Source organism: Cyprinodon variegatus, unplaced genomic scaffold, assembly GCF_000732505.1.
Source record: "Cyprinodon variegatus isolate N-32 unplaced genomic scaffold, C_variegatus-1.0 Scaffold64, whole genome shotgun sequence".
NCBI lineage: Eukaryota > Metazoa > Chordata > Actinopteri > Cyprinodontiformes > Cyprinodontidae > Cyprinodon > Cyprinodon variegatus.
The window spans coordinates 1,660,300-1,676,158 of NW_015150517.1; the positions used below are offsets into that span (position 1 = coordinate 1,660,300).

The 15,859-nt window shown below is 37.6% G+C and overlaps 1 protein-coding gene and 1 long non-coding RNA gene across 2 annotated transcripts in view; one reads left to right on the plus strand and one right to left on the minus strand.

The window, feature by feature from the left end:
• tfap2d (transcription factor AP-2 delta (activating enhancer binding protein 2 delta)) overlaps nucleotides 1-3,938 on the minus strand; it is a 16,215-nt gene extending 12,277 nt beyond the window's left edge. The window contains exons 1-2 of the mRNA XM_015371771.1: nucleotides 3,710-3,938; nucleotides 2,617-3,135 (exon numbers count right to left, since the gene is read on the minus strand). Of these exons, the coding sequence (XP_015227257.1) occupies nucleotides 2,617-3,135; nucleotides 3,710-3,748 (558 nt within the window). The 5' untranslated portion in view covers nucleotides 3,749-3,938. The remainder of the gene's footprint in view (nucleotides 1-2,616; nucleotides 3,136-3,709) is intronic.
• A 193-nt stretch (nucleotides 3,939-4,131) lies between these two features.
• Nucleotides 4,132-13,791, plus strand: LOC107082879. Its single transcript, XR_001481160.1, has 3 exons — nucleotides 4,132-4,304; nucleotides 5,431-5,528; nucleotides 13,071-13,791. It is a non-coding gene; the product is annotated as an uncharacterized LOC107082879 (long non-coding RNA).
• The last annotated feature ends 2,068 nt before the right edge of the window (nucleotides 13,792-15,859 follow it).

A 15,859-nucleotide genomic window follows, 5' to 3' on the forward strand; every position in this document is an offset into this window, starting at 1 on the left:
TATATATATATATATATATATATATATATATATATATATATATATATATATATATATATATCCCCACCACCTTTCTCAATATGACAGCAGAGGAAATAGTATATGTAAGTTTTTCTCAGAATATATTGCGTAATTCTCAAGATCTATCAGTTCAATTATTTTAATGGAAAAAAAAACGATTATATAAAATCCAAAAAAAAAAAAAAAAAATGAAGGTTGAAGTTATTAACTAACAGAAAAATGTAGAATAAATAGATATATAGGACCAGGCATGACTTTAAATCAAACGTAAAATTGTCTGTACAACTAAATGTGTGATTTCGTGATCTTTAATTTTAGTAAAAATATTTAGTGCACGCTTTACAAAACTCACTGAAGGCGTCACTGATTTTTTTTTTTGTTTTTTTGTTTGTTTTTTTTTTTTTGAGATCTTGGATTTTTGTCTTCCAAAGTGGTTTGGATTGGATTGGAGATGCCTTTTCTATTTTCCCGGATTTTACAGAAATACATTAAACTTTTGGCCTGGTTAAACAGAAGGCGGCCATTTTGTTAGAAAGTGGACAACACTAAAGAACCTTTTAACAAATCTGAGGTCACAGCAAAATAAAAGATGCAGCTCAAGGTTCGCCCCAAAAGAAGCCGGTAATTTAAAAGTCTACTGCTTACAATGAAGGACAGTGCGACTCATCTGGACTCAGAAATTAGCCGAAGTTGTCTGGAGGTGGTTAAAACATCATAATACCTGTTGAAATTAACATGTTAAAACGTAAAAGGGCCTGCATGGACGACGATCTGCTAAGAGCAACACACTTCAGTCCGGATCAGACTCACGTGCTATCAACAATGTCATCAAGAAGGAAGAACATGCGATTTTTATTCACAAAACCCTTAATCTCACATGCGAGCCTCGAGGCCTGGCCCAAGCAGAACCCCTCTGATTAAAATAAACTGGGAGGAGAAGGGTAAAAAAAAGAGAGATAGAAGGTTAACGGTGCTCCTTTTTAACCAGCCACTGCTTGTTTCTTTTCTTTTTATTCCGGAGCTAAAGTGATTATAAAATCAATATACAAAACGCAGAGGTCTTGCATGAATTAGCTCGTTGACGGGAGAAAGGTGTGGCAGCTGCTTTTGTTCGCCATGAAAAATCTCTTTAAGGCGCTCAAAGATGCGACTGGGCTGCACGAGACCATAGGCGCATCTGTTGGGTTCATACATCCGCCTCGTGCAAGCTCAGGTTCAAAAGCCTTTCCTTTCTTTCCCGCATATAAAAGGTCAAATGTGCGCCCTTTAAAATCCAGAAAACTTATAGTAAAACCAATATAAAAATCAAATAAACCTAAATCTCTAAAATGTGGATAAGAAAATAATAGAAATGCTAAATTAAATGCACAAAATAATAATTTGGGTTTTGCTCAATAAATTATAATAAAGATACGAAATTAAATCACATGCACAAATTTAAAACAAACACAAAAATATAAACAAATAACTGACATTGAATAGCATCAACGCGTCATTATGAGTTTGTTTCCATCTTTTACCTACATTTGTAAAACGTAATAAAGTTTTATTTGTAATTTACGTTATTATTTAGATGATATCGTTTGTTGTTAATCTAGAATATATTTCCTTTTGCATATTTTCTGTTATACATGATCCTTGTGCATTTTTACACATGGAAACAAAAAAAAAGTGAGATTTTAACCAGTTATACAAATTTTACTTGTGGATAAAAAGGACTGTTAACGCGACTGAAATGATCTGCAAATGTGTTAAATTGTGTTTAACCAGAAACGCGTCTTTTAACACCGGCTCAGATGTTGCTGCATAAGTAACAAAGTTGATTGACGTTAAGTCCGTAATTGGATAAACTACGGTGCTTTATGGTGCTCGAGCCGGCTATTGTGTCCCGAAGCTCGATCCGTTAATCCGCCCTTTACCGGAGAATAGAGCAAGCAGCGGCTTTTCTTTGCCCCAGCAGACACACACACGCTCAAGAGCCATGTGAATCCCCTCCTTTTTTTTCTCCATCTTGGCCATTTCTTTACATCGAAAGGAATTATGTAAAATATGGGTCACGTGTGTTTCTGGAAGAAATAAAGGGATGATTTCACAATGGGACTGTATAGACTGCCAGTCAATTAACCTTTAGAAACAGGCCTGCCTTTCAGATGCGTCGTGCCGTGTGGACTTGACATTTACTTAGCCCCTTTGTGCGCTCACGTTTTTCTTTGGAAACAAAAGTATCTCAAGATCATATCCAATAATAAATAGTAGAGTTGCAGTCCCTAAGTGGAAATATGGGCCAATAAAGCTTTGTGGGGTTCACAGACTGCAGAAAGATGAAGCAGACAGGCGGACAGACAGACATCTGGCGCTGTTATTCTGTTCAATATTTTGGAATTGCAGTGTGGCTCCTACAATATGGAGGGGGAGGGGGGTGAATAGTGGGCCAGTGGGGCAGGGATTCTGGGGCACCTTGGTAGCATTTTATCAGCAGTTGCATATCCGTGTTTACTACTTCTGGTCAAAACAAAGTAAATCAACGTGAAACAGATTCATTTTAAGGTGCATTGTGATGTTTAGAGTCTGGATTCTGAGGCCGCCAGTAAGTACCTGTAGGTCGTCAGCCGCCGCCGGAGGGAGGCCTAGGCCGGCGGCAGGCAGCAGCCTCTGGTCCGGGTGGTGCATGCCGACGCCGTAGGCTTGAGAGCCATGTGACGTCATCAGCGACAAGTCATGCCGTCGGTAAGCGTCCAGGCAGCCCAGCTCGCGCCGCTGCTGCTCGTCCAAGCACGAGGACTTGAGGGCTGAGCGCGCGTTGTGAAGGTTGATGAAGTCAGCGGGCTCCCCGTGATGGATCTGCTGGTAGTACTGGCCCGAATGCAGTGAGTTTAGCCCATAGGCCTCCGGGGCCACGGCCGGGTGGGAGTGCTGGAACTCGTAGTGGAATGACTGGTGGTGCAGGGGCGTGTACTGGTGGTTGGCCGAAAAATAGGGCGAGGCAAACTCCGTCCCCGCCGGCGCCGGGTAGGTGAGCGGCGACGAGGAGGAGTAGGCGACCGAGGAGTTGGCCACCGACTCCAGACAACCGAGCTGCATGAGCCGGTAGCTGTTTGAACCGTCGTGACGTATCTGTAAGATAATAAAGAGACAGGGAAAGATATGAGCAGTGTCATTTAGCATCAGCCGATGTCTTCTCTCTGCCTCCCAAACACACTCCAAAATACAACTCACACACTCTCAAAGCGTTTTTTTTTCTCTCTCCTCCTCACTTTAAACCACCTGAAGGAGATGTCATTTCAACGCGCCTGGGAGGGGAACGATCGTGCTGCAACAGGAGCAATAGGTAGTTTTTTTTCTCCCTTTGGCATGCCTGTCACTCTGCGAGCAGCATTTAAAAAGGCGTGCTGTTATGTGTTATTATTATTACCAAGCTGCTGGCAAATCCGCTATCCCAACCCTGCTGCTCTCCATGCAGGAAAGGTAAGGCACAGCGGAGAGAGTTCCACCCTTAAATGTTTTAATCACATACTTTCCTCCACACACAATAAAAATCAAATTTCTGAAATAATCTCACTTTTTATGCTTTTTATTTTACTTTCCTTCTATTCAATTAACAAAGACGCATTCCTTCTTCAATTGAAACATTTAAACTCCTGCTTTTATTCTATAAATTAAAAAATATAAATGAAATAAAGCATCCTACCTCTGCGTCGTGGACAAGTCCTGGAAAGGTCGCTGACATTGTTCTTTCTCCAAAAAACTGTTATTTATATTTCTTACTTTCCTCTAAAGCCCGGTCGATTAATAACAATAATAATCTTAATAACGACAAATAAAAAAAGCGCTTTAAAATCCTCCTTAAAATCGAGAGAGATGAAAAATCCCCCGTTTGCGCGCTCTCGGTTTTGGTAGAAAGCTGGCGGAACGCGAGCGTCTCCCCTCTGCACGGACGGGGCTGGCGCACGGATTTTGTACTTGCAGGGTATTTCTCGGCTGATGTCGTAGGTCCCTTGGTAATATAGAAGTTTTGAAAATTAAGCATCAGCACTGAGGAATGGGAGGACAATAGAAGGAGAAGGAGCATCCCAGGAGACAAGGAATAAATATTGTATCTTCGCCCTAATAAGGAATCGAGAGCTTCTTTCAACCTTTTCGACGCCTTTTTGTGGACATTTTTCCCGTTTTTGACTCGTTTGTGTTTTTACAACATTCGCCACTCATTATGTCGTCCTGATATCGTTTTTAATCGACGCTGAAAAGTCTTTTTAACCACAAATGTGCGGATTTTCAACAAAACTGTAAGTTTTATTTGTAGAATTTAAAAATATCGTTTATACATTTTACTAAATGTCAGAGCATTTTTCTGCTAGAAACAGTTAATGTATTTTATACTTTTGCATGCAACGGGATAAAGGCATTATTAAAGCCTGAATATTATTTTAGATAAAAAAATACTGCTCCCTAGCACGCCTATTATTCATTTGTATATTTTTTATAGCAGAAAATACGCATTTATGATAACATTACGCAGATTAATAATAAACAAAAATAAACGATAAAAATTAACACATGTTTTAAGGTAGTCATTTTTGTGTGGATGGGATTTTTTTTTCTCCTTTTCTACTGTCCCACCAGTTTTTTTCGGCTATTTTTAACGAAATAATTAATCTTTTGATGCATTTTAGAAATTTCTTTTTTTTTTTTCAGTGAATATTTTCCCTGTAATAATGGACTATTTAAAAACTATTGTAGCTTATAAGCCAGGCGTGTACATATCTGGATATGTTTATGTTTATTTATTTATTTAATTACATAAATTTTGCTTTAATTTTTCTCATAGTATTTTATTTCATCTTCCATTACTATAACTCACCTGAAAACGCGCCCCAAGGGTGGTCTTGCCCAGCTGGGATACAGATGAGGGTGTTTTTGTTCACTTTTTAAAAAATATCATATGTGTACTTCTTTTCTCGTTTAGAGAATAAGACAAAATCTATTATTAGACAGGTTGTATTCAGGTAATTTCAATAAACGCAGCTAAACACTAGCAGGAGAATATAGAGCCACAAAGGGAACCTGCAGTGAAAATACAGGTTATACGATAAACATACAGAAAACAGCCATTGACTTGCCCTCAGGCCTTCTAGTAAAAGCAATAGAAACACATAAAAAGAGTAAACGCGGAAGTTTTCTGGCCTGAGCCTATGGCGAAGAGCAAGTGAAAATAAAGAAAAGGGATAGGAACTAGATGAGGAGAGGAGAGACATTCTACTGTCTGTCAGATTCTCTGCCATTCAAAACCAAGTCAGTCTACAGAAGGAGAGAGAGCGAGAGAAAGAGGGAGGGAGGGGCAGAGCATTTTACTCCGAGCAGAGATAAGCCCTAATCAGTCTTGTTTTGGATGTCTCTTTTCCCCCTACTCAGCTGTAACTGCAACCAAAGCGACTCTCTGATATTATTAAAGTGCAGACTGTGACCGCACCGACGCTGGGACGCCGAGATTGACTCTGCGCTTTAATTAAGTAACTATTTTCCTTCCCATCTGTTCATGCATCCGACTTAATCTCAGTCCAGCATCGGTTGCAAAAACAAATAACCGGCCTCACTAATAATAATAATATTAATTATAATATTAATAATAATAATAAAAACATCTATTGGTAAATATTTGCTCTTTATTATGTTAAAATTGCACCATCTTTAACCAAAATTATATAATTCCAGGAGCCACCCCTCACATTGCTAAACTCCTAAAATAAGATTTTCTATTTTACAAAAGCCTCACCTTCTTCATGATGAAAGCTGTTTTATCCACCTTCTTACATGCTATTTTGGAGGGAAAACAAGTCCTAAGCATGAGAGAACCCACAGACTCTAGTGCTTTTATGTTTTTTGTGTATTTGGGTGAATAGATTTTTAATTCATGTGTACCAACAGCAAAGTGGAAAACAATTCTCAAGGCCCTTTATATTTTAATATACCGAATCCGATTATTTTTGCCTTGAGGCTCGAGCTGAAACCTCCGTGCTAGTAGACCGGTGAAGGCCGGCTGTCGCACGCCAGGTAGAAAAAAAAAGGAAAAGAGGGAGGAAGAGGGTGGAGAGAATAGAAAAGATGAGGAGGAATGAACAGGAAGGCCACAAGGAAAAAAATAAAAAGGTGTAGGGAGAAATAAAGTGTTTATTCAAAAATAATGAAATGTGGTTATGTTACAATGCTACAATATGTTGTGCAAATGGTCACCACATGTTTTTCATAAGAAATACTTTTTTATTTCAAACACGTTTTTAAATTAGTCAAGATGAAATAAGGACTCCAAACGAAATGCTGGGTCCATCCATCCATCCATCCTTCCATCCATCCATCCATCCATCCATCCATCCATCCATCCATCCNATCCATCCATCCATCCATCCATCCATCCATCCATCCATCCATCCATCCATCCATCCATCCATCCATCCATCCATCCATCCATCCATCCATCATGGGTCATTAGGCGTCTTTAGGTGATGTATACCCTGATCAGGTTGCCAGTCCATCTGAGATCCTTATAAGTTTTTAACTATTAGGAAAAATATAATGAATGCACCCTGACCATCAAAGTTTGACCACTTCTTCTCATCCAAAGGTTGTGTTTGTTTCTTCTAGCCCTGGGAAGTCCTTCATGCCTGTCGGAAAACAATTATGGGAGACTACCTTATAAAACTAATGGAGAGACTGCAATCAAAACCAAAATACAAAGTTTAAAATATGCTTTGAGTTATTTCATTTTTTTCTATATAAATCTGCAATTTGGCTCCACAGTTTTTATGTTTTGCATTTCAAAATAAATGCAATTGTAATCTCATCAATGAATACATATACACAGGGTGGTGCAGCTACAGTCCACCGCCAAACTGAGGAACCAGTTGCACCTAATAGGGCTTTTCGCCGACTAGGGCCCCCGCTTTTACTGGGGGACTGAGAGCGCCGCAGCAGATGCGCACTGATCTCCGGACAGGGGCCAGTCCATCTGGTGCCTGACGAGGCAGGGAAAGGCCCGAAAGCTCGCACTAGCCCAGAGGCGAGAATTTAGATCAGCCCCGAGGTTTTCTGGATAGACGTCAGTAAGCAGAGGAGCATGGGTTAGTGGGTGGGGGTGGGGGCGTCATATTTGAGGGGCAAGATTCAGGAAGTAGGAAAAAGAACCAAAAGATTGGGAAATGTGTTGCACTGGAGGCGTTGCAGGTTAAAGGACCTAATATTGGGATTATTTAAATAGATCTAGACGTCACATATTAAAACCTAATAGCATCCTGCCAGTAGGCCACCTTATAATTTGGAAGCAATGCAGTCTTCTTATATATATTTATATACATTCACTCGGAACCAAATATGAAAATACCATATGATCGCATGATCAGACCCAAAACATGAAACCTCTCTATCCTGCTTTTATCATTCCCAGCATTGTTTATTTTAACTTAAAAAATAACGAGCAATGATAATAATTTAGATGAAAAGAACCCAGTGTTTTTCATTATAAATGTGTCCCCTTTAAAGGGCTTCACTGGACTTGATTGGTTTACTTAAGAATTTCAGTTTGTGAAATGTTTCTTTTCTAACCAACACCTCCCGTCTAACTTCCCCTTAACGACATTCTTGAAAGACAATCTTGTTCATCCTATTTGATGAACCCCTCCCACCTTTTTCTATACTTTTATGACACTATTAAGCTTTTATCCACATTTTCAGTTGCTAAGACTGAAATTTGCGTTTCTCTATTATCCAGAAATTTGCTTAAGGAGCGATTATAACCTATTTTAGAGTCTAAAATCGATTAACACTTGTTTAAAATGTCACATAAAAAGCTTACAATACAGACCAACAACACCACGAGTTCAAGATCATACCAGATTGCTTAAAACGGTTTACTACAGAGCCACGACTTATCCATAATAAATCACTACATAGCCTGCAGTCATTTAATCCAGCCTATTACTGCCGTGTAATCCCCTTTATAGGCGAGGCTTAAACACAACTTTCAGCACATTGTATCAGATTCAAACACTTAGAATCAGGATTGAAAGGTTAAATGGATCCACGCTTCCTTTAAAAATGCACAGGGTGCTTATAGAAACCATAAAACGATTTTATAGTAATGATAATTTAAAAAAATGAAGAATTACTGTTCCATATTTCTAAATGATTTGAAAATAAGATAGGAAAGGAAAACAAACGAACAACAAAAGAAAAAAAAACGTAATGGACAAAAAAAATCCCATTCTGCCTCAGTGTCAGCGCACATGTTGGCCTTGTTTACGAGTCTGCTTGGATTTTAATCAATCCCGGTCAGACACCGGCCTCATATGGCCATCAGCGTCCGTTAAAGTCGGTGCTGCAGCCTCTGCTGCGTCTGCACCTTCTCTCCAGCCCAAATAACGTCTGAAACAATAAAGGCGCAAAGCAAAACAAACCGCATGTTTGCACTCCGTCAGCAAAAAGTAATTAAGAAAACTGTGTCTGACCTACATATAGATGCGCCTCGGAAGGAAGCACAGGTTAATATGCTAATATGGATCTGCTAATTGTAGGGATTTAGTGTGTCGTTTTAGCCGAGGGGAGGGGTTGAGGGGGGCGTCACTGTCTTGTTTAAGCCTTCAAGATTTGCAACAAATTAATTTCTTCTCATGCAGTGCGTGAGGTGAGGAGAGCTGAAGAGGCAGGAAACAGGTGTTCTGCAATAAAAGGACAATCAAGGAGAAACGGGCTCAGAAACACTCAATAAATCCAGGGGCGTCCCTATAGTAAGTTTAGTGAGGGATGACCAGTCATGTGGGAGGTCACACCAAAACCCCCCAAAACATTTAAACACCTCAGCTTCTGCCTGATGGGGCCCCTGGTGGAATATTTTGAAGGATAAAAATGACACTGGAAAAAACTGAAATCTAGATAAGTCATTTTTTCTTACAATAAGTGCGTTTGTTCTTGGATTAAGGAGATAAAAGAGACATTTTACCAAAAGAACAAGACAATTTACACTTAAAATAAGAAAACACAATTGCATTGTCTTATTTCAAGTGCATGTAAGCTAAATATCTTATTTTAAGAGTAAAAATACTCCTTAATTGGCAAAATATCTCATTTACCTGCTCATATTAATGTTAAATACACTTAATTTAAAAGATTTTTACTTATTTCTAGATCGTTTTTCCAGTGTAAGGTTTTGCTTAAACGACCCTGCACACTGAATTATCTAGAAATAAGTAAAAATTTCTTAAATCAAGTGTATTTACCCTAAATTTTAGTAGGTAAATGGGATGATTTACCAATGGAATGAGTATTTTTACTCTTAAAATAAGATAATTAGATAATATACACTTGTAATAAGACAATGCAATTGCTTTTTTTTTATTTTAAATGTTAATTATTTTGTTCCATTGTCAACGTATCTCACTTATGTCCTCAATTGAAGAACAAATGCACTTAGTTTAAGAAAAAATGACTTATTTAGATTTCCATTTTTTTTGCAGTGCATTGTCTGGCCACAGATGAAATGAGCAGAATGAGCGACTATTTAATGTTGGCCCTGGAGGTGGCATTGCCTATATGTCTGTGTTATAGTTAGTTTCTGCCCCTAAAGTCAATAAATATGAGGAAAACTCCCGTCATTAAAATTATGTCACCGGTACAAGTAATAATATGTTAATAAATAATTGACCTGGATAACTGCTTCCTATTAGTCACCACTCAGGAAGTTTAGTCGGCTTCAGTGACCCTGCAGAAAGAAGAAAAGCACGCGCTCTTTGGTTACCTGTGACAACAGCCAGCCTCCGAGTATCATTTTCGGTTTGTGTTGCCAATTAGCGTGTTTAATTGTTGCGTCTTTGTTCCCGTATTTACCCCTGAAGTCAATTCAAAGGTTCAATCCAGGTCAGACACGTGTCATCTGTTGCGAATAAACAGAAGAAAAGGCCAATCTGCTCCCAACGGACAGTAATCCTGTGGCTTGTTAATGGTGATGATGATTGGTTTATAAACAAGCCTTGGACGTTTACTGATGACAAATGTGTCTGGACTTTTCTTTTTTTTAAAGAAACAAGTATGGTAGCGTCTTTTCTTTGTATATGACGTTGATTTATTAAAATTACATTTTTATGAAAGTAGCTCATATGTGGAAGGCAACTGTTGGACTGTTAATGAGTGTTCGGTTGGTGGTTTTAGTTGCTTCCAAGCCATCAATTAAAAGGTCTTCTGCGCTGAATGATTAACAGTACTTTTAATAAACGATTACAAGCATCAGCCGTGCAGGACCGAAGCTGTAAAATTGATTTGGAAAACTTAACTCGAGCAGCTGTTGGATTAGTGTGAGCCTGCTGCATGTGCGCGCGTCCGTGCGCGACGATCGAAGTTCATTAAGTTCTCTTTTCAATAGTTTCTGAAGTGCTCCTGAAGATCACACGAAAGCCAAAAGTCTTTGGACTATTTCCCGTGCAGATGGGAGGAAAAAAAGCAACACTCACTCGTAAGATTTTCATCACCTCTTATTTCTATTTTTTTTTTCTTTTTTTGGCGAGACCCGCGTTTCAAACGAGATGTAAAAATCACACAATGCGTTAAACATGTGATGTTCTGTTTATTTAGTTAGACGATTCTCCCATTGTGTCTGTGGGATTTCAAATCTATTCAGATAATTACCCCATTAAAAACAGTATAATGGTGATATTCATGTTCGTTATTGCTTCAGAAGTGGCTCCAGGCTTTACTCTGAATGGGGGCTTCAATGCCAAGAGTTAAATGGGACTTTGAGGGTTGAATTAATTCATAACATTTTGAGGTTTAAACTGAAACCTGACATCTGTAGGATGAATATATCAACTTTTTTAAAGCGCACAATAAAAACAGTCCTGTCTGTATAGTTCCACCCATAATCTGGATGTAAAATTGCCTTTCAGCTGATTTTTGTTTGTAATGTTTCATTATGTAAACTCATACAAGTAAGATGTAGTAGCTAGGTGGGAAGCAACAACACCCCCCTTAGTTCTGGTTTACTCATTTATTTAAAGTGTTTTAATGAATCTGTTAACATTGCAGGATGATGATTGTCGTTTTTCATATTCTTTTCCTAATCTAAGGTGGTCCCACTTCAAAAAACAATAAAATAAACCTTATAAACATTGCAGACTTCTTGAACTGCGCCACAGTCATAGTGCAAAATAAATGATCTATTTTATAACCTGGATTAAGAAAATATTTAACATGAGGAAAAAAAAAGAACAGAAAAAGGCTTAGGTAAACTGCACAGAAAATTTTAGTCTTCAGTTCATTCTGCCACCTTAATGCCATTTATTAGAAAGCTGCAGCATATCCAAAATTGTATCCCAAACTACATTCAATTAAAAAATCCTTTATTTTTTAAAAGAAAGACTTATTTGAAGATCATCTTGTGTGAGCAGATGCATAAAGTAAAAAGAAGTCTGGTAAAAAACATGGACATGGAAGCTAAATATTTTCTTCCATCCCCACAGAGAGAGAAAACTTGTTACTGTTACTGTTAACTATGGTATTTCTCGATCCACATGTGAAATAAGTTGCTCTTGTTAACTTCAATTTTTTGGAAAAGCCGAAAAGCTAGAGATTATCCTTTTCTATTGCACTTTAATGATACTCATTTCATCTATGCTGGCCTTGATGTATTACTTTCTGGATTTATATATGTCATACTTTGGTTCAAAAGGGACTTATTAATTACTTTTAAAATGTTTTTGCAATGTTCAATTCATTGGTAGGGAGTATAATTCTTGAACTCCATGTTTCACACCGGCTTATTTCAATAATACTTATCTATATGAACATAACAAAATAATTGGACTTTGTAAATAATAAATGTTGTATGAATAAATTTTTTTTCCCTACATGTTTTGTATCACTTTGGAATGATTGGATGTGATTCGACACTTGGGATAATAATAATTTTTTTCAGCTGTTGCAAAATTGTTTTTGGGTCTTTAAAACACTAAAATGTTCATTTGATTTGATAAAATGTGAAGTCAGAAGTCAAAAGCCAATGCATTAAATTCTTGGACAAAAGAAGGTTTTAATGTCATTGTAGAACTGTAATGAAATTGGACAAGAGAGCACTGATTCTACTTGGTCACCATGGTTCAAGTGCTCTTTGACTGAGAGGCACACTACTAGAGGGGCATGCTGCTGTCATTTTTACATCAGACCAGAAGGATATTTATACCCTTAATTTCAAGCTTACAGCTTGTAGAGATGATCACTGTTTGATCATTGATCATGATCACTGTTCTTTGTTTACCTGATTGTCTATATTTTTGCTAAAAAAGTTCTGTAATAGACAGAAAAAAGTTCAAACTGTAAGTTTTGGGAAAAAAGGAAACCTATTAACATATTTGACTGACTCCATTAAGTGCTAACCCCAATACTAACATTTGTTGAAGTAGATGAAATCTAACCTAAGGTCAGTCGATTTGATCATTCCTGGCAGCACCCTGTAGTATGATACTCTTGGTTTGAACGGTCTACAACCAAGCAATAAAAACCTTGAAGAAAGAGAATGAAACAGTTTTATTGTGGAAGCAATTTGATTTACAATGTACTTTATAAGCAGATTTTACCTTATTTCTCTGTTTTTTTTCTCTCTTTTTTCAAATTAGCCATTTAAAACAGAGTGACCTTAAAGAAAAACTGATTGTTTTGTCTTTATAATTAAGTTCTTTGCAACATTCTTTCATTTTTGAGATTCAGATAAAAATATCAAGTATTTGTTTTCTTGAATACAACTTGTTTATTTATGACATTTTCTTAAAAAACAAAAAAAAAACAAAGATTTTATCCTGTCACCAGTGGAGTAACAATATTTTTATTGCACAACATTCCTGTCAGCCATTGATTTTCCATCTTTATTTTGAGAGAGAGTGTTGTTTACAATGTAAAACTATGTCCAATGTACAATTGTACAACCTTACAAAGCATGCTCTTTGGTTATGGATAAAAAGTTTTCTTCCTGGTGTGGAGATTCTTCAGTTTTCATTTCTTACTCTCCTTGTCCCCTCCAGCAGAGTGCGCCACTCAGGCCGTGCAGCCGGAGGAAAGATTAACCTGCAGGTGTCTGTAAAAAAGACAAACATAAACCCCACACTCACACAAGCTTGCTCTCCCACTCTCAGACCCAGTAAGTGTACACTTGACGAGTATGGCTGGGTGGGGATGATGCAGGTTCAATGACTTTGATCGTGTAATTCCTGTGTAATCTCTGTAATCTCTTAAAGCAGATCTGTTTGAATATATATTGTATGAGTGTGAATGTAAAAGAGATGATGTGTGCAGTGTACATTGAATTACCAAGATCAGGCAGAGGGTAAGACTTCTGCAAAAAAGAAATCTTTAAGCATGAAACGATTCTGCCACCCGCTTTTTCAGGATTTTTATTTTTTTTACTCCAGTCCAGACAGAAAAATACAGATTCAATGTTGTATTTTTTACTTTTGTTACAGTGGTTCTGTGTGAAATAAAAGGGCACATTCAGAGTCAAACCTTCTTGCTACAAGTTCTCTTGTTTCATCTGTGGAGAGAATGTCCTCGGGAAGTGGACGGATATTTCAGAACCCGAGACAGATATATGAAATGTTAACAAGGAGTCAAATGAAAGCCTTCAGGCACCATTCTGACTATTTTTCCTGTTGTATTGTTGAGAAATTTAACCTAAACTGTCTATGTAAGTAATCAAATTTAATGTGTGTCTTATGTCTGATAACCCTATAATAAAGTCTACAATTAAAAGCCGTTTTTAACCATTTTGTATTGAATGAGATAAATCTTCAGGGTATAACAATAAAAAACTTTTGTGTCTTACCAATACTTAAATAAGACTGAAAAGTCAATGCATTGCATGCAATTATAGATCTCCTCTTTTGAAAACTGAAATTACTGATTAAAGGGAAAACTTAAAAGGAATCTGTCACTCCATCCGTTTTTTAAACCCCTAAAAAAGAGTTGTTAAGCACTGAAAAAGAGCCTTGCAAAAGTATTGATATTAATTGGAACTACATATCTGTCATATTTTGGCCAGAAATGTTTTATGTGAAAGACCAACAGAGAAAAATGTAAAATGGAAGAAGGATGGACAATATTTTCAGAACAAATATCAGACAATGAAAAGCTTTATTTGTCTTTTCCCTCTTTCTGTCTCAGCATATACATAAGGTTTAAATGTTAAAACGACATGGAGCAGGCAGGAAACAAACATCTGCACATTAACTGGAAATAACCATTTTTAATTGAAACATGGTGGTGACAGCATTATGCTTTGGGGATTTTCTTTCACAGGAAGATGAATCCTGGTTAAAGTTGGAAAGGATGGATGGACATAAATCCAGGGCAATCTTGAAAGAACACCTGTTAGAGGCTGTAAAATAAGACCAAGTGGTCAAGTCAAAGTTGAAACCTAAATCCAAAGTTAGTAGCAAGACTTAAAAATATGTTTCCAAATGCTCCGTATGCAATGTTGCTCAGCAAGATTTTCGCAAGAGAAAAGCAGACAAATATGCTTTAAAAGACTTCTCTTTATTGTTGTGGAAGTGGTAAAAGTCAACACTTCATTTTTCCTTGCAAAAATGTTGTAAACAACATATTTATATGCTTCATAGTGATCTGTTTTTTTCTACTTTATCAGATGAATAATTATTCAAATACACAAAAGTAGCTGTAATTTGGATAAATGTGAAAATCGAATACCGTTTAGGAGCGTTTATGATAATGGCTTTTTCTTTTAATTAGCACAGTTACAGGATAAACCTATTGCATGTTGGTTTTTTGAAAGTGAACAAAAAACATTTACTAAAGTCAGGTGATATTATGATAAAGAAATGGTAAATGGTAAATGGCCTGTACTTAAATAGCGCTTTTTCAAGTCAGGATACTTGACCAAAGCGCTTTACACTACATTCATTCACCCATTCACGCACACACTCACACACTGATGGTGGCAAGCTGCATTGTAGCCACAGCTGCCCTGGGGCTCACTGACAGAAGTGGGGTTGCCGTATACTGGCGCCACGGGGCCCTCTGACCACCATCAGTAGACAATGCAGTTGAAGTGTCTTGCCGAAGAACACAACGACACTGAAAGTCGGAGTCGGGGCTTGAACCGTCAATCCTTCGATTTCAAGGCAAACTCCTACATCCGACGCCTTAAAACCTAAGAAAATCAAGAACCCAGTTCAAATCTATAAATGCTTAAATGTGGTTTAAGAACTGACTATCACTTTCAGAGAGAAAATTTGAGCAACTTTTCTATTTGATTGTGAAACTTTTATTTATAAATTAAATTGTATGAATTTAAATGGATGAATAGGGGAGTAGGGGGAGTGGCGGCCTAGTATTTAAGGCACAAAGCTTGGATTCCTGAGGTTCTAAGTTTAAGCCCCACTCCCTCAGACTGACACTCTGGGTCTCTGAGCAAGACCCTTGACTCCTGATTGCTCCCCTGGTGCACCACGATGGCAGCCCACTACTCTCCAAGGGGATGGGTTAAATGCAGAGGTAAATTTCTCCAGTGTGAGATCAATAAAGTTCAATTCTGCTTCTTCTTATTACTATTATTGTTATTATTATTATTATTATTATAGAGTTTTTACAGAATGTTCTAATGATACTACCACCTGTGGCCAAAACACAAAACTGCAGCACTCTTCTGCTCGCTCTTGTAGCTCCCACTCATACTTAACAAGAGCTGTGTCTGAACGTCCACCCTAATCATTATGTAGTTATATAGTGGCTACCCCATTTTAGATGAGTGTTTGAGCTAGTGGATGATAAAGTAGTGGACTGGAAATTTCCCACAATG